At 35.1% G+C, this 23,552-nt stretch overlaps 3 protein-coding genes across 4 annotated transcripts; 2 read left to right on the plus strand and 1 right to left on the minus strand.

The window, feature by feature from the left end:
• Window positions 1–460: 460 nt before the first annotated feature.
• On the plus strand, window positions 461–2,627 carry LOC18038804 (late embryogenesis abundant protein ECP63). The gene is given in 4 exon segments (XM_024181986.1): window positions 461–1,376; window positions 1,495–1,622; window positions 2,121–2,370; window positions 2,372–2,627. Coding segments are annotated over 4 exon segments (1,275 nt in total). The 5' UTR covers window positions 461–542; the 3' UTR covers window positions 2,435–2,627.
• Window positions 2,628–11,874: 9,247 nt separating this feature from the next.
• On the plus strand, window positions 11,875–14,822 carry LOC18039575 (sulfite exporter TauE/SafE family protein 4). 2 transcript variants are annotated; one of them, XM_006430287.2, is made up of 10 exons: window positions 11,875–12,239; window positions 12,382–12,804; window positions 12,897–12,945; window positions 13,038–13,093; window positions 13,199–13,285; window positions 13,532–13,582; window positions 13,705–13,929; window positions 14,042–14,135; window positions 14,225–14,365; window positions 14,482–14,822. In XM_006430287.2, the coding sequence occupies exons 1-10, from the start codon at window positions 12,081–12,083 to the stop codon at window positions 14,562–14,564; spliced, it is 1,368 nt and encodes a 455-aa protein (XP_006430350.1). In that variant the 5' UTR covers window positions 11,875–12,080; the 3' UTR covers window positions 14,565–14,822. The 2 variants fall into 2 exon arrangements, with proteins under 2 accessions (XP_006430350.1, XP_024037818.1); XM_024182050.1 differs by having other exon boundaries at window positions 12,900–12,945.
• Window positions 14,823–15,925: 1,103 nt separating this feature from the next.
• Window positions 15,926–20,560, minus strand: LOC18039576 (polyadenylate-binding protein 7). Its single transcript, XM_006430288.2, has 10 exons — window positions 20,203–20,560; window positions 19,652–19,770; window positions 19,357–19,550; window positions 19,011–19,270; window positions 18,816–18,922; window positions 18,555–18,744; window positions 17,718–18,013; window positions 17,441–17,566; window positions 16,909–17,112; window positions 15,926–16,809 (listed from the first exon to the last, which is right to left on the minus strand). The coding sequence occupies exons 1-10, from the start codon at window positions 20,396–20,398 to the stop codon at window positions 16,612–16,614; spliced, it is 1,890 nt and encodes a 629-aa protein (XP_006430351.1). The 5' UTR covers window positions 20,399–20,560; the 3' UTR covers window positions 15,926–16,611.
• Between the last annotated feature and the right edge of the window lie 2,992 nt (window positions 20,561–23,552).

Genomic DNA, 23,552 nt, shown 5'->3' on the forward strand with positions numbered 1-23,552 from the left:
TCATACACAGGGCAAAATCTAATTTCTTTTCTTGTCTGTTGAAAGTCGGTTTGTTACCAAATTTGTAAGGTCGCTATCCCCGATTGAACATGATTAGACATTAAAAAATACGAAGAGGGTTCAGTCAACTTGCCTGGAATACGGGTGAGGTAGCTACCTCATCGAGCCACGTAGTGAGACACGTGGAATGTAGCAGCATTCCTCTTTACCAACAGAATCCAAAACGAAAAACTTTACAACTCTGGTAATGTAATGCACCACCGCCTGATTATCACCGACCAAATTTCACGCAGACACTACTCAACACTTATCTCCGTTGGCCGCCAACGTGTCAGTTGCATAACAAAGACCAAAACGTGGCAACACCCAGTGAAGTCGTACAATCTACGTGTCAGGTTACTAAGAACTAGACGATATGTATATACATTCGCATACATTGACCACCTTAGCCACACTTGGTAAAAACAAAGATTGAAATTTGAAGCTAAACTAAGCTAAGTTATAAGTTTAACAGTTTTCTTTGAAGTTGATTTTGTGAATCAATGGCGTCAAGGCAAGAAAAATTGGAGAGAGCGGAGGCAGGAGCGAGAGTAGCAGCTGCTGACCTGAGAGACATTAACAGAGAAAGAGAAAACGAACAAGCAGCATCTGCGGCTTACGTGGTGGAGACGGAGCAGGGGAAGGAGCAGCATCAAGAAGAGAGACCTGGCGTTATTGGGTCGGTTCTGAAGGCTGTTACGGGAACTCTGGAGAATGCCAAAGAAGCTGTAGTTGGTAAGAGCCACGAAGCTGCAGAGACAGCGAGAGAAGGAACTGAATCGGCTGCTGAGAAGGCGGAGGAGTATAAGGACTACACTACGGAGAAGGCTAGGGAGAGGCTGGACGACTATGGAGAGAAAGCAAAGGAGACGAAGGAGTCTGCGAAAGGGAAGGTGGGAGAGTACAAGGATGACGCGGCTGAGAAGGCTAAGGAGGCAAAGGATAAGACTCTGGGAAAGACTGGAGAGTACAAAGATTACACTGCAGAGAAGGCAAGAGAGACCAAGGACTCTGCATTGCAAAAGGCGAAGGAAACCAAGGATTATACGGCTGAGAAGGCGGCGGAGGCCAAGGACAAGACGCTGGGAAAGGCTGGGGAGTACAAAGATTATACGGCGGAGAAGGCGAGAGAGACCAAGGACTCGGGAATGCAGAAGGCAGGGGAGTACAAGGATTACACTGCTGAGCAAGCTGTACAAGGGAAAGACACTACGGTTAGTAAGCTTGGTGAGCTGAAGGATTCGGCAGCTGATGCTGCGAGAAAGGCAATGGATTTCTTGACAGGCAAGAAAGAGGGAGTTAAGCAAAAGACCGAAGAGACTGGAGAGGCTGCCAAGGTAAGCATATGCATGTATTACCGTTAAATTATTATTAATATGGATACAGTAGTAAATATGACGTTTTTCTTTTAAAATTTTTAATTCAAAATTAACAAAATGCTTTTCGTAATTGCAGGAGAAATTGAGTGAAACAGAGGAGGCGGCGAGACAGAAAATGGAAGAGATGAAGCTGAAAGGTGAAGAGCACAAAAATGAAGCCGGTCACAGGGCAGATGAAAGTGAGCACACAGGAGAATATGTTAGGTAACCAACCATGAACTAGTTGATATATTGTGAGCGTTGTGTGCAGCGGCGACTCCAGTCGCTTGAATTAGGGGTTTAATAAATAAAAAATTAACTTAATTTGGGAATATTTATTATTTTTTTCGATTCACTTGAGTATCTTTAAAATTTTGAAAACTTAAATTCTATTATTTTTTAGTAATAAATTATTTATTTTGAATGTTAGTGCTTGTAGCTAAATTTGTGAAAAGTATCTGATATCCACCGGTATCTAAAAAAAATTAAAATTATGTACCTATTGAGATCTAAACTAAGTTTAAACCACTAAATAACATCATCATTATCACTCAACTATAATTATAGCAAAATGTGCTCAAATTATTTTTATTTATTTATTTATTTTAGAAATCGGGTCCGCCCATATTTGTGTTTATACATACATATGAATATAATAAATAATAATAATATATATTAGTGTGTTCTGATTTATGATGATGGGTCATTGTTACGCACATGTAGGGGAAATCCTTCAAAGGGGAAGGGTGGCATTTTTAGTACGGTGACGGACGCCATCAAGAGCAAGCTGACAATGCCGACGGACGTGGTGGAGGAGACAAGGGCAGCTCGGGAGGAGGGTGGCGCAGGCAGAAGAGAAGTGCCCGAGGATGCCGAGAAAGTCGAAATCAAAGCAGTAGAAACAAGGCCAGGGGCGGTGGCGTCGACGCTGAAAGCGGCTGATCAAATGACTGCGCAAACATTCAACGACGTTGGGACGCATGGATGATGAAAGGGTTATACGTCCGGAAGGCAAAGCTCGTCCGGGCAAAATGTAATGTACCTGGACCCTAGAAGTGAACATCAACCAAACTTACTCCATGCTTCAATTAATTTCCAGGCCATGGACTCGCTAAGCTATATATAGCTGTTACAAGTTTCAACTTGTTTCATTCCCTTTCTTTTTTTGGTTTATACCTTTTTTTGTAATAGTACTTTTTGTGTTTTGTGTTTCCTGAGTAATGTTGGGTTTATAATTGTTTGGGGGAAAAATAGGAAAGATAGCTGAACGCCACATGTCGACGAATAGAATAACTTCAGTGCAATCCGAGGTACCCGACACGATTAGAGGTACCCTGCACGATTAGAGGTACCTGCCATGATTTGAGGTACCCGGCACGGTCAGAGGTACCCCGCATAACTCTAGAGTAACTCGAGGTATCCCGCATAGACTGGGGTATCCCGTATAATTCGAGGTACCCGGAATAACTCCAGCATAATTTAAGGTACCCGGCCTGATTAGAGGTACCCCACATAATTAGAGGTACCCGGCTTGATTAGAGGTACCCCGCATGATTAGAGGTATCCGGCATAATTAGAGGTACCCGGCTTGATTAGAGGTACCCTGCATGATTAGAGGTACCCTGCGTGATTAAGGGTACCCTGCGTGATTAGAGGTACCCCGCGCAATTAGAGGTACCCGGCGTAATTAAAAGTACCCTGCTTGATTAGAGGTACCCCTCACAATTAGAGGTACCCCACACAAATAGAGGTATCATACATAAATTAAGGTACCCCACGTAACTCGAGGTACCCGGCAGATCAGATGCAAGAGAATCCTCCGAAAATATCCGTCATGAGAAACGTCTCCACATCTTAAAAGATATTATTCGATTTTGTCAGAATTAGGAATCAAGAACGTCGTACCAAAAGGGGGGGACAGCCGCCTGCTACCTCTGCCAAAAGTGAAGGACATTGTCCCAAGGACAGTGGTCCTCAGCCGCCTACCCGACAGTTACTGCAGAGGTACCCTGGACCACTCTCCAGCGCGCGCCACGTTTCCAAAGGATGAGATACGCCGCGAACATGCACATAACGGCCCAAAAATCATAAAAAGATAAAAAGGACTTTAGCCAAAAAGGGTACGCCACGTGGCAGCTGAGGTACTCCATATATAAAGGTGCCTAGGTTTCATTCTCCATCATGCTCTCATTCGCCCAAAAACACTCACACTCCAAAAAAGAGGTTTTCTTCAACCTTAAACCCTAATTTACAGAGGGCTAGCTAGCTCTCTTTGCCATAAAAGCTTGAGTTTGCTAACTTGAGCGTCGGACTGTGAACGCCGGGGTACCCCGGCTTCACCTCTAACCTCTATTTCATTGTTTTGCAGGCGTGAAGCTCGTTTTGAAGGACACCTCTCTTGTTTCTGACCTTCCACCATTGTTGCCACTCTCTCTCCCATTCTCACCTCCCACGAATTTCAGATACACCGCCCCGCACACAACAAACCAGTGAGGTACCCCATCTCCCCCAAAAATATAAATTCATTGTTCAAGATAGATTTTGGCTTTTCCTACCCCAAAATCAGTTGAAAACAATAATTTATATCGAAGTACATTTTGTCTTGTGGATTCATTTTCTTTAAATAAGCTTGAAACTGAGACCAGACAAGCAATTCCACCAATTTAATGAAAATCAGTTGAGATAACATTCACAAGGGGCCGCTTTAGTACTTAGATATTTATTTAATTAATGTATTAATGAATAGTTATCTTTTAAGAATTTATACATTTTTATTTAAGTTGCGAAAGCTTAATTTATATATATATATATATATATATTATTCCAGTCATAATTATTGAAAACTATGATTTATTCTTTAATAAAAAGTATGTGTTTGATAATCTTTATTTTCAGAACATAATTATACATGGTGGAATTAATTTTTTTTTTTATCTTCTTAGTTTTCAGGAAAAAAGTTGTAGATATATACTTTTATTTTTTTTAAATACTCTATTAAAATTAAAGACTTCACAATCAATTGGATCAATAATCTTAATTAAGTAATGTAAGTGTATTTATTTCCCATGAAATCTACATTTGATTATTATATTCATGGCAAGTATTTTATTTTAAATTATTATTGTTCTTAATTTTCTATTAATTCAATTGATTTTTTTATATTGATATATGACTTGCATAATGTAAAAAAAAAAAAAAAAAAACGATGCCATTGAATATACAAAAGCCTTAAAAAAATTGTCTAAAATCTAATATCCCTAAAACCGGCCGGTAATACCCAAGAATTATGAATGCATTAAAAAAAAAAGGGGGGGGGGGGGGGGGGGGAAGAGAGAGAGAGAGAGAGAGGCCATCTTTCCATAATACCGAATGCTTTCCCCCTTGATGAATGTTTTTTGCTCTAAGGCGATAGCCGGCACGTAGAATTAGTTGTGCTATATTTCTGCTTACTTGTCCTTAATCTAGACCTCTTAGAAATTTAAGTCTTTTTCTTTAATTAAAATACAGTTTGCTAATACATTACGGGTTGACCGAAACCGTAGTTCCAAATTTTGGTACAAATGGGGTTGTGGTGTCTCTCGAACAAAAAAGAAGCGTAAATAGTGCGATTATCCAACAAATTGAGGAGTTTAAAAAAACGATTTCCCATAAACAAAATGCCCCTTTGAATGCCTAATACCTCAAATCTAACAGTTATATTCTTAGCCATTTATTTATTTTTTTCTTGAAACCGCCAAAAATTCCATAATTATCTCCCTCCCTTTTATCCCTCTATCCGCTTCCCTCTCTTTTTTTTTTTTTCAGTTCATTACTCGTTTGTTGTAACTCTCTCTCTCTCTCTCTATCTCTCAAAGAAGCCAGACAAATAGTCGGACTCTTGGATTGGATCAATTCAAAAAATGGTACGCATTTTCGCAACTCTATATGATTGTTTTTATATAATTTTTTGCCTTCCGTTATTTATACTTTTTTTTTCTTTGTTAATGTGCATGTTCTTTAGAAAAAAAAATTTAAATATGAAATATATTTTCAATTCTCCATATAGACTGTAATTTTAGGAAATTAGTGGTCGACAACGTAATCTTCAGTCGATATTCCATGGCAGTCGTTTAAACGAAGGATAATAAGAGAAATTCAACTGTCTTCATGAGGGTTTTAACAATTCATACTTATCTTCAATTACTCTTGAAGTTTTCTGGAATTTTTTTTTTGTTTCCTCCTAGTTATAAATTAACTTGGTTCTCTTGAGTGAAAAACCTGGTATTTTCTTTTTTCTAATTGACCTGCATGAATTGTTAGATTAGGTTGAATTTACCAACAAAATAGGGGAGAGAGAGAGAGAGGAAACAAGTTAAAATAAAAAATAAAAAATTGCATCTTCTAATTTGTGCTTTCAATCGGTTGGGCCTGCCTGCATCACCAATAAAAATTTAGTAATTAGAATACTTAAAAAGGTAATTATTTGTTATTTGTTAGTTACTTATCTACGTTAGTTTGTTGGTTTGTTCGGTTTTAGGCCCGAACAGACATAACGGAATTGGGCTGGCTAGGTCCAATATAAAGGCCGAATTTTCGATGAATAGACTAAGAGTCAATGCAATTTCTCCTTTCGATGCTTTTTGCTCATGTTTGTTACAAGGGAGCACGTAAGGTACAGTCCTCTCACAATGTTGGTGGGCCTAAATCTGAGTTTTGTGAGAGGGCTGTACCTTAAGTGCATGTGGGTAGCAAAAGCCTTTGTTACAAATCACCTGTAAAGATACAACATCATGGTCCAAGGATTTGACACATCAAATCTTGTTAAGATTCTTTCACTCTCTTGGAACGTGAAAGCAACTATTCACTGTTATCATTGTTTGATTTGACTGAAGATCAACTGATGACGGCCAAACCCCGACTACTCATTCTTCACTGAGTCGGTGCACACGATACAATACATATTTCAATTTTTGATTTTGTGTTATTGGTGATTTTATCGTATTAAAATCATGGAATAAATTTAAAAATAAAAAATATAAATTTTAATATAATTACATTAGAATTTGTATCTTTTTATCTTTTAGAATTACTTATAATAGAATTTAAAATTCTTAATAAAGTCACTTAGACAATTTATATGTACTAAAAGAGTAGAGAGAAGGAAATATATTTACTTCATTCATTTTTTTTAAGGTGCACTAAACAAGGGAACTCGAATAAGTTTGATTTAGAAATAATAACTTATGACAATTTTCGTAAGTTAAATTTTAGTTATTTTTTCAATCCTTTTGTCAAACTCGTCATCAAATAAGTTGAGTAGGGCTCAAAAAAAAAAGATACTAAAAAAAATTTCTTACATGATAGGATAAAGATATTTGAATCCATTAAAATACTTCCTACACTTATTCACTATATAAACCCACCCTTAATTTTTGAAAATTAAAAATTCCCACCCTTAAAATTTGAAAATTAAAAATTTACTTTATAAACCCACTCAAATCTTAAATATGCCCTCTAATTAGTAAATTCTTGCTTTTCGACATCTTTCACTAAACAAAACAAAACACATTAAAACAATTCATGCAGTCATCGAATACTTTAAACCATTGATATTAAACAACTAAACATTTGTTCAGATAAAATCAGAAATTAATGGAACTTTACACGCCAAATACTTTACATAAATTAATTGAACTAATTATCAATTTCTTTCTTTTTATAGTTCTTTGCAAATGGCATCAAATTCCTAAGTTTAAATACCCGTAAAAGATAATTGGCGTTAGACTTAGCTTGTGGGCAAATAATGCTAGGGTAAGTGATGTCGTACTACTGTTATTAGGATTCAGCTATGTTGAAGTTCACATACGGTAGAGCTCGAATCTTAGCCACACATGCAAAGTGATAAATAATAAAAAAAAAACTCATTTTTTTACTATTTATCACTTTACGTGTGTGGTTGATATTCGTGTTCCACCGTAGTTGAACTCTAATATAGCCATAGCCTTATTATTATTATTATTATTATTTTGAATTCATGAGGTTAAGTTTTAACTCTTACATAACTATCTTGATTGGAAGATGACCAATTATTGGAGTAATTTTAAATTACGTCATTGAAATATTGGTGTGTAAGACTTTGATATTTCGAGGTTGACAGTTGAAATATTACAGATTGACGATCTTAATTGAAAAATACAAAATATGTCAGTTCATGGTAGGTCCAATACCAAAACCTTAGATGATTTCGAACACAAACAAGTAATGACAATAAAGATAGATAATAAATATTTGCACAAAAATAAATACGCAGGGTAAAAGCTTGTTGTGGTGTAACGGTGTTACGGTCATTGTTGAGGTTTTAAAGATCAAGGTTGGACCACACGACTGGCTTCAACCCTCGGCTCAATCATGCCCACATTAATTTCGTTGTTGATTTATTTGTTAGTAAGCTTTGGCACAGACGTGGCTCACACCGTACACGTATAGATCACATGGGCGTGGCCAAGGATGTGGCATAATAGATTCATAGTCCCTACCCTTTGGATTATCATAGAAGTCCCAGATTATTAAGAGTTGATTTGGAAAACCGGGGATTGTATAAATAAATCTTGTTTGTTTGTTTAATTTAAACGATTGGCAATTGGAAAGAGCTTCCAATCCAAGCCAAAGAAATGAAAGTTACTTGATCAGCCTAACTGTTGGGCAACTTAATTCATCAAAAAAAAAAAAAAATGTGACTACCTTCTATCTATGTCTTTTCCTTTAGTAGAAAGTTATCTATACCTAGTCAACTAAAATGCGTATTATTCATATAGGAGATTTTTCGATTGAGAAAATTCATTGACCTGAGATGAAGAGAATGGTCATATTTTACAATGGTTATTCAAGCCACCAACACGTTTAATTTTTTTAGTTTTATGCTTCTTCTTCCAGTCATAGACAAAAAAAAAAACCCAATTTTAATCTTTAATTTGTTTTTGGAAACAAGCTCAACGTATCGAATTGCATAGTCTATGCTTAGCTGACAAATAATGACTCGGTAGTTGGTAGTTCACGGTGCAGTTAAAACATGAATTATAATCAGCAACGTGAATCATACTTGAACGTACAGGGTCTGTTTTGTCATTTATAAGTTGTAGTGACGTAAAGAATCCAAACTGTCGCACACATTGTGCCACAAAATTGGTTCCCTTTTAAGGGTGCGTTTGGGATTGAGGTGTTGTAGCTTTTAAGCTACAGCTGCTGTGAAAAAAAAGCTATAATTATGAAACAAAAGTTAATAATATATAGTAAATATAAATTTTAAATAATAATTTTGATAAAATTATTAAAGATATAATAAATTTTATATTATACAAGTGAAAAATCATATCAACATAGCTTAAAAGCTACAGTAGCTAGTGTTTACCAAACACTTTAGTGCTGTAGCTTTTAAGCTACAGCCCAACCTCAATCTCAAACGCACCCTAAATCTATCATCAATTATTCAATTAGGGGTAATGGCCAATTAGGGGTAATGGTCAGTCAATTCACAAGTAGACGTATTTAAACCAAACTTTGTCACACATTGTGGGTCCAAACTTTATGTCACATTGTGTATTTAAATCAAACGTCCACTTGCGCGCTTATATTGAAAGTATATCATCGTGAAGAAGAAGAATGCCGGAGGCATATCATCACGAAGAAGAAGAATGCCAAATGATTGCCAGCTGCTCTCGCAATGAGAGCAGGGGCGGATCCAAAAACATAGTGTATGGTATATGTGTGGTTGAAAGAAATGAGACGAGAGGAAAATAATGTAAAAGAAAGAGGATGAGAGAAAATAAGATAAAAAGATTGGTCAAATTTAATTTCATTATTTAGTTTGACATGTAATCTATCTTTTTTTCATTTTTTTTTTCTCTCTTCTCCATTTTTCTCTTCTCATTTTTTTCAAACTAAACATGGTATTATAGTATCCCAGCTTAAAGTTTTTTTAATTATATTATAAAGTGAACATTAAATTTCATTAGTAGAAAAAAATAAAATACACTTAATAGGGGGATATTAGGAGTCTTACCATGGAAATATTAAGGGTCCGTTTGGACACAACTTTTCAAGTAGAATTTTTATAACTAAAGTTTTATTAAAAAAATTTAGTTGTTTAGTTGTCAATAAGAACTTTTATTAAAAATTTATGAAATTACCTTAATAGGTAAGTTTTTTAAAATTATGTTATAAAAAGAATAAAATAAGATTGTCAACTAAATAGAGAATATTTTAGATATTTTAACATTAAAAAAAACTTTTTAACCTATACTCTCAAAACCCAAAACTTGAGTTTTTGCTAGTAGAGGCAAAATAGCTTATTTAAACTTCAAAAGTGATGTTAGAAAAATAACCGAATAACAACAAAAATAATGATAAATGCTTATAGGATTAAATAAGCACGTGTAGCCGTTAAATAAGTCATACCAAACATGCACATAGAATTCTATATAAGAAAATAGGAAAAAAAATGTAATTCAAATACAAGGTATATATTCTACTAAAAATATATAATTTAGAATTTTAAACATGTTTAAGTACCCTTAAATAAATAAAACAATTAAACTTTGTTCGTCTTTTTCATTTTTAAAAAATAACAACAATAAATGAAGCTCGTTGAAACTCAACAGCACACAACTTTGAGCTAGCATCAATTTGTAGAGAACAACTTCCTTCCCTTTAGCACACAAGCAATTTCTTCTTATAGTTTCTCGAAGAACATGAGATATATCTACTACAAATTTATTGCCTAAGATGTAAGAGAATTAATTGTTTCAATTATATATACTTCAATATTTAGTTCTCTATTCAAAATAAACCCTAATCAAATACGAAAACGAAAAATTAGGGTGAAAGTAGCCGAATAGTGAAGTGATCACTGATACTTGGGTTTTAATAGTTGTTGATTGATGGAAGTGAAGAAGAAAAAGTAAAGTGAAAATAAAAAATTGGCAAATATTTTTTAATATTGAGTGATAGTTTTATTATAATATGTGGTGGCAGTTTTATAAATTAAAATAAATGTATTAATCCTTTTTCAAATTTGTATCGTGCTATAACCCGATACAACCCGCTAATATGTTCATCCTTTAATGAGAGCTGCTTTTTGAATTCCCTTATGGGGACTCAATATTTTCTTTCTAAGTTTAAAATAAGTAAAGGTAGGTATTTGTGTTGTGGTTTAGCAGATAGAGTAAATATTCCTCTAATATTTTTTAGGACATATATCTAGGCTATGTCATAATAGACATGATCTTGGTAATCATAGTAAAATTAACTCGTAGACTATGATTGATTCTTATTTTTAAAATTTTCCTGAATCACTGATATGTATTTTACACTTGAACATCTATAGAGACTATTTGATCAATTTTATTAAGGCACAATTTAAGTTTATACTATCACAAATATTAAAAAAAAAAACTCCTTCATCCACAAATCTGCGGAAAAAACATAACTGTCTATCTAATTTTAATAAAAAAATAACAACATGTTGCGTCCCTCTATAAGAAAACTTTGAATAGCTTGTGAGAGCAAAGGCTGAGTGGCTTAGTTTTGCAATTAATCTTCACTGCATTGACTCGTTTGTTTTAATGTTAGGAAATATCAAAAGGACATTACAAATTGTCTGAATTTGTTCCACTATATATGAAACATTTAAATCCTTTCCATTTTGTATAGAAACCCATTTATGGTTATTTTTTTAATATATGCATTAATTACCGATTCTTTCTGGAAAAGTTTTTACAGTCGAGCCAAACTTTTGAAATTGAATTGAACTTAGTGATGTACTTACATCAAGGTCCCCAAAAGTTTATAGATTTCTAATAAGAAGACAGTTAGTTTATTTTAATCTAATAGGTCCTCAATGGTACAACACAACTTAAAATGCCATGCATTGAGATGTGCATATTCATTTGACCTAATACCAATAGCAGGTGCAGCTATTAAATTGATATACTTTTTCTATGATAATTTTTAATAGTTTAAGATCATCTTAATAATAATAAAATAAGTTACAGAATTACGAACTAATCTTATTAGAATTAAAATTTAAACATTTTTTTATATCTCAAAAATCAATCAAGTCGGAATAAAATAAGATTCGCTCTAATTTAATTTTCAAATTGATTTGGGATAATAGTTTTTGGGCCATTGTAATTGTTTATTGGGTCAGTTTAGGGATGACACCGAGCCGTTACCATCCTCAAGTTGGGTACTTTTTTGACACAAAGGGAGAAATTGTTTTCTTTATTTGAGAGGAAAATAACCCCTTGTATTATGCGTTGTGCTTGCGCATGTGGCTGTATTGATATATCCAATATATTTATTTCCATATTGTATTGTAGTGATGGACAAATATAATTATGCCACGTGGTAGACACATGTGTGATTTGGCAAACCGCCTTTCGTTGATCCTTCTCAGATTCTTTCTGAGGCCGTAATTTTATTATGGCGTAGGAGGCCAGGCCACCCACCACTTCATAATTTGCCTTATAAGTATACGGACAATTCTCTCTCTGTCGTTCTCTGCATAACAGCCAGCTAGCAGATTTTCAGTTTTATGTTCTTACATGGTCCTCCATTCTGTGCATTTGAAACAGCAAAATAAGTAACGTGACTGGTTCTGGTTGGTTTGTGGTTGCTGAAACGAAAGAGACCACCACCAAATCCAACATGGCCATGGCTACCAGAGGATTTGTGTTTTATCTTCTCTCGGGTTTCTCGGTTGCAATAACCCTCTCCGTGCTTTTCCTCAACAGCAACGTCGGTAGCCACTCTAATGAACGTATTTTTCTTTCATCTTCAAACTCTGTCACAGAAAAAGTTTGGCCCGTATGTCTCTCTATCTATTTTTCTTTTTATATTTTTTCTAACATTTTTTTTTTTACGTATATGTGAGCGGGGTTCGAATTCCAGAACTAGTTAAGTCATTTATATGCAAAGATTGATTCATTCATATTCATTGTGTATGCAGAAATTGGAGTTTAGTTGGAGAATAGTATTGGCAACAGTAATAGGATTCCTGGGATCTGCATGTGGAACGGTTGGTGGAGTTGGTGGTGGAGGCATATTTGTGCCAATGCTTACTCTGATTGTGGGATTTGATACAAAATCTGCTGCCGCCATCTCCAAATGCATGATAATGGGGGCCTCGGCATCATCAGTTTGGTACAACCTGAGAGTGCCACATCCAACCAAGGATGTGCCCATTTTGGACTATGATCTGGCCCTTCTGTTTCAGCCCATGCTGTTGCTTGGCATCACTGTTGGTGTTGCTCTCAGTGTTGTTTTTCCGTACTGGCTCATTACAGTCCTCATTATCATACTCTTCTTGGGAACCTCTTCAAGGTCTTTCTTTAAGGGCATTCAAATGTGGAAGGAAGAGACCGATTTGAACGTAATTACTTAATTATCTTTTGTGGGTATTATATCAATTGAACAAGCTTTTAGATGAATTTATTAATTCCTATTCATTTCTGAAATCTGCAGCAGGAACTCGCCAAGCAAAACGAGACTCTGGTTAATTCACATGGTGAACGTATGTCATTTACCTATTTATAAATTTTTAATTATATGTCACATGTAGCTTACTTTAATTTGCCCCTCCTTTTTTTTTTTTCGGGTTGGCAGTCCTGATTGATGCAGAGTATGAGCCGTTGGTTCCCAGAGAAGATAAATCAGATTTTGTAAGCAGAGCAGAGCAAAGCAAGCCCTGCCATATAATTTTAAATTTCTTGATGTCTTGTAGCTATTGGAAGATCTCAATCAATAATTTTTCCTCAATTTTCCAGGAAATATTGCGCTTCAACCTTAGTTGGAAAAATATTCTACTTCTAATTGCTGTTTGGGCTTCTTTCCTACTTATTCAGATTGTCAAGGCAAGTATCTCTGCTTTATCTAGCAATTGTCTATAGTATTATGATTTTTACATCCCCAAGATTCCGGTCCAGACCCTCCAACTTTTACTGTAGTGTATATTATCATAAGTTGAGTGGTGAGAACGAAACTTTGGAGGGTCCGTTATAAAAAGCTTAAAAAACTTGAGGGTTTTCAACAGAGGGCGGGGTATAGTTTTTTTGCTGTAGTCAATTCTCATTCTTTTTATGATGTTTTTGTTGATGCAGAATGATGTCGCTCCTTGTGGCATATGGTACTGGGCACTCTTCTTCTCACAGGTAGCTCATATTATAGTATTATCCCTTAGTTTCTTAAATTACTGGCTAATTCAGACAAATTAAGCATTACTAGTGCATGCTTCGTGGGCTTAGCGGCATTTTGGTTTTCTGTTTTATTTCAGTTTCCTATAGCCCTGGGAGTTTTTGGATATGAAGCTGTGAAGTTGTACACGGAGCACAAGAAGAGGACACAATACATCTGCGGGGCTTCGATTGAATGGACTCCAATGCATATTGCATTCTGTGCGTTCTGCGGTATCTTAGGAGGCACAGTTGGTGGCCTGCTTGGCTCCGGTGGTGGCTTCATTCTCGGCCCTCTTCTTCTTGAGATTGGTGTCATTCCCCAGGTCTGATTATTACAAGCTCGAAGTGTAAAAATGTGATGCAATTTTGCTTTTATGAAGAATAATAATAAGTCACTTAAACATGAATTAATCTTTCCAATGATGTTGCTCGCAGGTTGCAAGTGCCACAGCAACATTTGTGATGATGTTTTCATCATCTTTATCTGTTGTGGAGTTCTATTTGCTCAAGCGATTCCCCATACCCTATGGTATTACATCCTTTCTATCATTTTGATTCTGTTAATTAGTGAGAAGATATTCATCTTGTTATTGATATTAATTTTATGTTCTGTTGCAGCATTGTACCTAATGGCCGTGTCTGTACTGGCCGGATTCTGGGGTCAGTATTTTATAAGAAAGCTTGTAGCAATTCTGAAAAGAGCTTCACTTATTGTGTTTCTCCTCTCTGGTGTGATCTTTGCGAGCGCTCTCACAATGGGTAACTACGGCAAATCTCTTTCTCAAGAATATACATTTCATTTTCGGACATTTATTGATCTGCGAGTGATCACTTGTAAGGTCTAATTTTTTCCCTCAAATCTTTCACTTCTGCAGGAATCGTTGGCATTGAGAAGAGCATTACAATGATTCAGAATCACGAGTTCATGGGATTTTTAGGATTTTGCAGCAGCCAATGATGGACGGTCATCGGCAATGTTAGATGGTGGAAATTAATGATGTTTTCAGAAGGGATTATATAGTTTTTGGTAGGATATTAAGCACCAAGGATGTTGGCCAACGCCTAGTTGACCGACCCAAGAAACATTATTGTTCGGTAAAATTAATAAGGGTTTTGTGTCTCTGCTTGTTCTGAGTGTTAGCTCCTCGCTAACACCAGCGGCTGCAGATCCTTGGCATTTGTTTCCTTCTCCAGTCTATTGAACATCTTTTTGTCTTTTTCCTGTCATGATAATTGATAAGACTCGCACGCTAGAGCACAATAGCACCTGCCCATTTTTATAATATATTCTGACGAAAACAAAAGAAGTGTACAATTTTGAATTGAACACATGCAGCGTGGGTTCAAATCATCTAACCAAATAATTGAACATGCGATGTCTTCAAATCATCTCCCCAAACAAATATCAAATCATCAAGCTTCAAGTCAAATAATGTATTCAATGCCAAATATTTTAAGTCAAAACGTATTTAGATTTTATGGTGTTCTACCTTAAAAAGCAATTGTTATTATAAAATGAAAGGCCTAGTTGTGACCCAAAAAAAAAATAATAATAATGGTGGTGCCTTGATTTTTAAATAATAGTATTACTTTTTAAATTACATGAAACTTAAACGATAAGAATGTGTAGACTTTACATTTTTTTTTTAAATTGTGCATTAGATTTACATATCCTATTAAAAGGGTGTGACTAAATTACATAATGTGATGAGTAATGATACAACCACAAACTCTTATACAAACTTATTTTGTACAAATTGAAGTGTCATTAATTCATTGGTTGAATGAAAATATAAAATAATAAAAATAAATCATGTGGGCCAAGTGATGTTTAATTCAATCAATTTTATCGTGCCACATCAGTTTGTACAAAATAAATTTGTACAAGAGTTTGTGGCTATATCATTACTCGTATGTGATTTTAGTATAGTGTAAAATTTCACTTTTTAAATTACACGAAGCTAAAACGATAAGAATGTTATATGAGTGTAGACTCTATTATTATTATTTTTTTAATCATGCATTAGATTTATGTATGTATTAAAATTTAAAAGGGCGTGACTAAGTTACATATTTGTGTACTCAATAATTTGAGATAGTTTAATAATTGAATAACGCTTAAATATTTAAATACAACACTTAAATTAATGTAAGTATGCATCACCCATATTAGAATCGTGAGGACACAGTTTTATCAATAATTGTTAAAAGACATATGAGGTGGAACGTGTGGAAGTTTTCTTTGTCGCATCAGGAAATGCAGACGGGACCAATCCATTGCCACATAAAACCGTGACTAGGAGGTCATGTGGTATGCGCAAATGGTTTGGTCCAATTCCAAATCTTTTATCTTGTCCACCAAGCAAACACGGCTTGTATGTAAATAAGCAATACATTGTTTTAGAAGACTGTCGGAAGAATGCAAAGCAAAATTAAAAAGCTGGAGTAAAAAGGAATTTGGTGGCAGGGAAGCTATGTTGAAGCTGCTCATGCAACAACTACGGGAAGTAAAGCAAAAGGGTGGCCAGGGTGAAGAACCAAATGAGATTAGGCAACTGGAGATGCAGATTGACAGCATTCTTCAGGATGAGGAGATTTTTCGGAGACAAAGATCAAGAATCGCTTGGCTTAAAGGAGACAGGAACACAAAGTTTTTCCATGCTCCAGCATCAGCCAGAAAGAGGAAAGACGAGATCAAAGCTTACAAACTCAGTCCAAAATCCTACAATCGAGTGCAAGAGTTTTTCAATCTCTTATTCTCTTTAAAATAGTTGTCAGTTAAATAAACATAGGATCAACAGTATCAATCTTTCTTCTTCAATAAAGACACGAAACAATGTCCTATACCCAAAAAGAAAATGATTCTAATAATAGTTTAAAAAAAACAAAAAAAAAAAGAAACAAATGAACTAAATGAATGTTCGCTAATGGTATCAAAAACAAGTTTGGCCTCTTCGATTTGGTGAGCACCTCTATATTTTTCAGCACAATTTGGGCTTGCCTTCTCAATTGACTGCAACCTCAGCAGATAGGTAATTGGGATGAATGGCTTCCTGAGTTGAAACTTTGGCTTCTGAGAGCTTTAGCACTTGCACAGCTTCCTCCACTTTTACAGCCAATGACTCTGGTGATTCCAATAACAGCAGCAGTTCCGAGTTGTCCATCTGTAGTAGCATTCCCGTAATTTTGGCAACAAGATCAGGCTGCACAATCAACATAAATATTTGAATACATGTTACAACACCTTGTCGAATGTCAAATACGGCTTACAAATTTAATTGAAACCATACAACATTATTTACCTTGTGTTTCTCGACAAGAGGGTACAGACGCTCTCCAAGTATCTGTTTTTGTTGCTCAGGGGAAGCTGCGGCAAGCATACCATTGAGCATATCTGGTTTCCGCGCCATTACTCCACCAGAATTAAAAGTACCTAATGAGACTCCAGATCCTTTGTTTAACTCACGTGTACGACCATTTGGTACATACTTGCTTTGCCCACCCTTCTGTAATCCATGGTTTACGAGAATGTATTAATTAAACACATATAATAATGAATATCAAACTGAAACACCATTAAAGAAACATCATTTATAATTCAACCAAAAAAGAAAACTCACTCTTAAAACCATGAAATGCGTACATGCATTCTTTATACAACAATAACATGAAACATATATAAGAGATGTAGATGCTACTTAAAGAGTTGCATATAACAGTGTGTGATAACACAGAGCAAAAGCGAAGGAGATAGGGCAGTGAAAAAAGAAAAAAAAAAAGAAAGTGTGTGAAAGTTAAACAAACAGATATAGTTACGAAAGGAAAAATAAACACCTGTTGATTGCTTGAATCTTTTGAAGAAGCTGCAGATTGAGAGGACTGTTGCATATAGTGAGCACCTACTTGTGGAAGCATATTCCCATTCATCCTACCTCTGTTTTGCCTATTGTGTTTTGGGTTCTGTTGAAGAAATTTTTCAGAAGCTCAAAGTAAGTCTTATTATCACCAAATACAGTCAAATTGTCAAAACAACCAAAATTCCTATTTGTAGTGCTCAATCTATACATTAATTACAGTTGCTTGACAGAGTTGCAGAGCAGAAAATACTTACAACTGGCAGTGGTGATACTTGAAATGCTGGTCTGGTTGGTGGCACAAAGCCATTGGCCCTCCAACCCGTCCTCAAACCCAAAGGTTGGTACATCAGCCCAGGACGTGGTGGTACTTGTGAAACAATACCTGGAGGAGTTGTGTAGTAAAGAGAAGGATATCCACTGGGAATAACATTAGCTGAACTTCCTTCTATTCCAGCCATATGCTGTGCATACTGAAGTTGCAGATGTGCTTGTCTGTCCTCCTTCCTTTGAGCAATAGCCACGTACAATGGCTTGCGGTGTAACATATAACCTAAGTATCAAAACATAAAATACTAATCAAGTCTCCATTCATGCTAATGAAATCTCCCAATCCTTTGAACCTCAAGGTGAGAATTCCAAGCCAATAAATCTTTAGAGAGGGCATGTGATCTGAATTAAATGCAAAATGAGTAAATGACCCAAAAGTTGAGATTATAATTTGCATGATGACATTACACTCTAACATATCTAATCTAATATGCAATTTCATATAATAATACTATATGAATATAATTGATGCTATTCGCTAAGTATATAACAATGATATTTGCCTTAATACCTAAGAAGTTCCATTGAAAGATGATATTGCAATTTCAATCACCAAGAAGGAAAAAGAAAAGCTGTTCTTCCCTTCTTCTACCTCAAGAACGAAATTAATATAATTACTAATCAATATAATCTGTGGCATCATGAAACGAAGTTGAATATCAAGATCACTATAGACAATTAGTGCAGGAGAGCATGTCATTTTCTCAGGGTGCAGTAAAAAGTAAATTCATCTTTCTGCACACGTCAAAAGCTTGTCAACTGACCATGGAAAGTGTTCACAGCTTTACTGGCCTCCTCTGGGCTTGAAAAGCACACAAATCCAAAGCCCTTATTTATTCCTTTCTCATCTCGCATCACTTTTGCTGAAGTAATTGTGCCACACTGACTGAAGTGCGCTTTTAGCTCTTCATCGGTAACATCATCATCAATGTTCTTCACATAAACATTTGATCCCTACAGTGAAACAATAATAAAAATAATTGTGTATCGATAAATCCAGAAAGAGAAATGAGAAAAGGTATTACCTTGTATTTCAAGATTCGCTCTTTGCGTTTCTCCTCAAACTGATGACGTAAAATCTGCTCACGCTCTGCCTTCTTTTGTGCCCTTGCTACATACAGAACCTTCGATCCTAGTCAACAGATACAAAGTGAGACAGTGGAATGAAAAGGAAATTGCTAACACTTGTCAATTGAGCTAAGAAAGATTACGAAATCTACCAATTACTGATCCATTCATTGCTTCTAGTGCCCGTCTGGCGTCGTCTGGATTATCAAAATTCACAAAGCCAAAACCTCTTGAGGTCCCATTTTCATCCCTTGCAATAAGCAGGCTAGCAATTTTCCCAAACTTTGAAAACTTCTCCACCAAATATTCTTCTGTGACATCTGAATCCAAATTCTTCATGAAAAGGTTTGTATATTTAGCATCAGGGCTAGGCAGAACTCGGTCACTCTTTTTAATAAACCTTCCAACATATCTGCACCATAATTAAATTAAGAATTTAGACCTGCATCCTGATATTGTAGACATAATAGTATGAACCTAAAAATCAACTGCACTTACATCCGCTTGTCACCAACAGTGGTGCCATTAAGATTCTCAATAGCGGCATTTGCAGATTCCTCGGTCTCAAACTGAACAAAGCCATGTCCTTTACTCTTCCCATCCTCAGAGGTGGCAACTTTGCAAGATATTATGTTCCCAAAGTTTTGAAACATCTCTTGGAGCCTCACATTATCAATCGACTCAATCAAATTCTGTCATAGATTCCCAGAGTAAAATCATTAAACAGTGGTAGCTAGCTAGCTTACTCTCAACCAATTACTCTTTTGTTATTAAGATGAAAAGAGGAAGGTACCTTAACAAACAAATTTGCTACTCCACTTTTCCTAGCATCAGGATCACGGCACGACCATGAAATCCTTAGCATTTTGCCATGGAGCTGAGTGTGATTCTTTACCTCAATTGCTCGAATAGCTAGTCAATAAAGAAGGGAGTAAATGTTTAAACTAAAGGAGAAATTAAAGAAAAATCACCATGAAATTCTTAGCAATTTTTTTGTTTTCTTTTGGTCAATACATAAATCAAAACGCCTCTCAATTTCTTCCCAAGTAAAGAAAAATCTAATAGTATCAAAAATATTATCTGTTTCCTTTACAGCGTTGGAAAAAGATAATCACAAGAATCTATCAATTACATTTCCTTTCCTTTTCCCACACTTTTACTAGCAGCCAAACAACACTAAACAAATAAATAAAATTAATAAAAGCCAAAACAAGCATCACTACTAAATACCATATTCAACTAAGAAAGAGGAAATGCATCATGATAAATCTGATGATTATAAATAAAATAAAAATGAATAAAGAGGAAATGCCAGTATCGAAAAAATAATTATCGTTATGATACCATCGTGTGGGGAGAGGAAGTTAACGTAACCGTAACAGGTGGACCTGCCAGTGGTGGAGTCTTTACAGACACGAACGGAAGCAAGGCTCTTGAATTCAGAGAATGCGTCAAAGAGCTCACCGTCCGTTACGTCCGGGTGCAGATCACCTACATAAAGCGAGGCTGGTGTCGTGGCCGTCGGTGGAACCACCGCCATTATCCCTTATCACAACCACAATAACGTCCTCAATTAAAACAACGGCGTCGTTTTTTATTTCTACTATTATTGTTTCTGAAAGCTCTTGATTGATTGATCGATGGAGTGAAGAGAGAATGGGGGGGGCGTTGGGCGTTGTATGAACTTTGATGTATGCTGTCTACTGTTGAGAGAATTTTTGCATGAACGTAAAGTATTAAATGCGCCAGGGTCACGCGCCTGTTCTGAGCATTTTCAGCAACTTCCTGGTTTTTACCTGCTTATCCAGTTACCTCCTTTTTCTATATATTAATTATAAAAAATTTCACTTTTTTTAATAAAAAGTAATAATTATCATATGTTTGGGATAAAAAAATTATTTATCATGAATAGGATCCTCAAATTCAATGCTTTTTTTTCCTAATATACAAGTTATTTTCTAATGTTTCAAGAATAAACATATCGTTATGATTTAGATCATTATGGTGTCTTTTTTCAATTACTCTTGTAGAGAATTGTTCTCATAATTGTACATATCTCAAAAATAGAGACTAACAGAGTAATAATATTTTTTTATATCTCCAAATAAACATAAATATTAAATATTAATGAAAGGTGGTTTGATTATTCATTACTAAAACGTTATAAATCTGCATGTAACATTTAAGAAAAACTTTGGTGCTATCAGTTTCTCAGCCTTATCAATTATTTTAATTTTTTTATTTGTGTAAAACATAGCAAATCCAATATTAAAGATGCATATTCATAAAATGGATGGGCAGTCCAGTTTTTTTAGTCTAATAAAATTTAAATAGATTGAAATCTTGATAATTTCAAGCTAAATTTGGCTATATCTACTATAATAAAATTTTATTGTTTTGAACTAAAACATCCATGATTTAGATGATATAAATACAGTGTTAGATGTTCTTGCTGAAAAGATATTGTTAGAATTTGAAATGGAATTTACAAATATTATTACCTCAAAATATTTATTATAGATCATTTAAACATTAAAAATGTTAAAGCCTTTTGTAACGGTGCACCACAATCAGTTAGAAACAATATTGTAGAAAAGATAATAGGTATTTGCTCATCTCAATTAGCTTACAGTGTTGTATACGTTGAGATTCTTAATCGAAAAAAAAAAAACATAATTCATATTATTTAATTTGCAAAATTGTGCAAATTTTGTTTCAAATAGGTTGCACGTGCCACGTGATATCTGATGAAACTAGCTAAACCAGTAAACGGTTAAGTAATCGAATTTGGCAATGCAGTGCCCATGTGCTTTATTTGGTTACACACGTGTGTACAAGGAAAGTCCAGAGAGGGCTGTGATCTAAGCGACCGCTTCAAAGTTAACGAGGCAGTGGTTCACTCTGGTTTCGCGGTGATTTATCGGCATCGTACACAGCCATAACTTACCCAAAAGACTCTGCCCTCTTTGACGGACACGTGTCATTTCCTCAACCGATATGGCAATATCAGTGTATCTTTCCCTTCTCTGGTTTTTGCTGGTAAATGATTATTTAGAAATTTCTATCATGAAGAAAAAGTTTATTATTGTCCATTCGATTAAATAGAGAAATTTCCACCCTTAATCGTTAATAGATTAATTACTTAATCGACCAATTTTTTAATAAATAAATTCTTAAGCGTCCTGAAAGATTTAATCGAATGATTTTCAAACAGTTTTATTTGACTAACCATCTAAATTTGAATCACAAAAAATATAAAGTTAAAAAATAAATTTATACTCAAAAAATTCTTAAGTGCTCCTAGAGCCTAAAATGCTCCAAAAACATAAAAAACCTTCTCAATAAAGTAATAATTTTTTGCTCTAATTATTCTTAAGAGTGCAAGAAAGGGCTGAGCGTTTGGTTCAGTTCGATTTAATAGGTAAAAACCGAACGGTTTGAATTTTATGAACCGAATACATAAACCGATCAGTTCATAAAATTTTAATTTAAAAATAAAAAAAAAATCGCTAAAACTAAATCCCTACTTCCTTATTTCTAAAACGCACAACTCAACTCTCTCTCTCTCTCTCTCTCCCTCTCCGTTAGCACAGCAGCAGCCGTTAGCACAGCAGCAGCCTGCAAGCCCATCTCTCTCTCGCGCTCGCTCTCATTCTCTCCGCCTCTCTCTCTCTCAATCCCGCTGCCGTCAGCACCACCTGTCCGAGTTTCCTCAAGAACTCAACTTTCGGCAGGCCCAACCGTCGTTGGCTGCGGCACCTTGTCCTCAGCCGCATTCCAACGTCAGTAAAGCTGAGGTCTTCCCTCAAATTTCGGCTGAAGTGTTTTTTTTTTTTTTTGTTTCATAACTTTTGGTTACTGAAATTTACGTGTTTAAGGAATTTTTGTTGTGTAAATCTTGTGTTCATTAGTAGTTTTAGTTAACGTTTTTTCTATTTATTTATTTAGGGAAATTAGTTTGTAGAAATTTCATGTGAAAGAAAAATCAATGTTTGTTCGTTTGTTATTGCAGTGATTTAGGTATTTTAAGTTTTTAACTTAATTAAGACTGGGGTCTGGGAAAATAAGAAACTTTGGGGGTTTGATTTCTTTGAACGTTTGTTGTTAGCGTGATTGTCTCTTTCACTTTCACTGTTGTTTTGTATCCCCTGATGAGGAAAACTTGCAATCATATCCAATATGCTATGCCAATGCTCTTGCTTTTGTTCATATTTTTGTTTACTTATTATGTATTCTTTGTTTCTATCTGTTCTTTAATGGGGGAAGTAGATTCTATTCTTCTTCACTCTGCTTCCCGAATCTGCAGAACCGAACCTAAACCGAACTGAAATTTAAAATCGACCCGAATCGAATCTAAATTTTGGTTCGGCTTCGGTTCATATTATTTGAAACCGGATCGGTTTAGATTAGCCAGATACTCCCCAGCCGTAGGTATGCTCAACTGAAATTCACAAGTACAATTCGATGTAAAAGCCATAATTAAAGTCAAACACATATAAATTACATGCAAAAGAAAAAGAAACATTATTTAATTTTTATTTTTTTTCGAAATTTGGATGAAAGATTCGATGATTTTGGATATTCTACTCTCTCCTAAAAATTGATTGTGATGGACGATTGCATGCAACTATTTAAAATATTTTATTAAATTAAAGTAATTTATAAGAATTATAGGGCTCTTTCTCCTTTTCGCA

This window comes from Citrus clementina, unplaced genomic scaffold (genome assembly GCF_000493195.1).
Source record: "Citrus clementina cultivar Clemenules unplaced genomic scaffold, Citrus_clementina_v1.0 scaffold_6, whole genome shotgun sequence".
Classification (NCBI taxonomy): domain Eukaryota; kingdom Viridiplantae; phylum Streptophyta; class Magnoliopsida; order Sapindales; family Rutaceae; genus Citrus; species Citrus x clementina.

Coding starts and splice junctions, on each gene's coding strand:
- LOC18039576 (XM_006430288.2), bottom strand. CDS start 20,398: ATGGCGGTGGTTCCACCGACGGCCACGACACCAGCCTCGCTTTATGTA. Junction 19,271..19,356: donor ACTGTTGGTGACAAGCGGAT/GTAAGTGCAGTT, acceptor ATTATGGTGCAG/ATATGTTGGAAGGTTTATTA. Junction 18,923..19,010: donor AATGAATGGATCAGTAATTG/GTAGATTTCGTA, acceptor TCTGTTGACTAG/GATCGAAGGTTCTGTATGTA.
- LOC18039575 (XM_006430287.2), top strand. CDS start 12,081: ATGGCCATGGCTACCAGAGGATTTGTGTTTTATCTTCTCTCGGGTTTC. Junction 12,240..12,381: donor TCACAGAAAAAGTTTGGCCC/GTATGTCTCTCT, acceptor TTGTGTATGCAG/AAATTGGAGTTTAGTTGGAG. Junction 12,946..13,037: donor GGTTAATTCACATGGTGAAC/GTATGTCATTTA, acceptor TCGGGTTGGCAG/TCCTGATTGATGCAGAGTAT.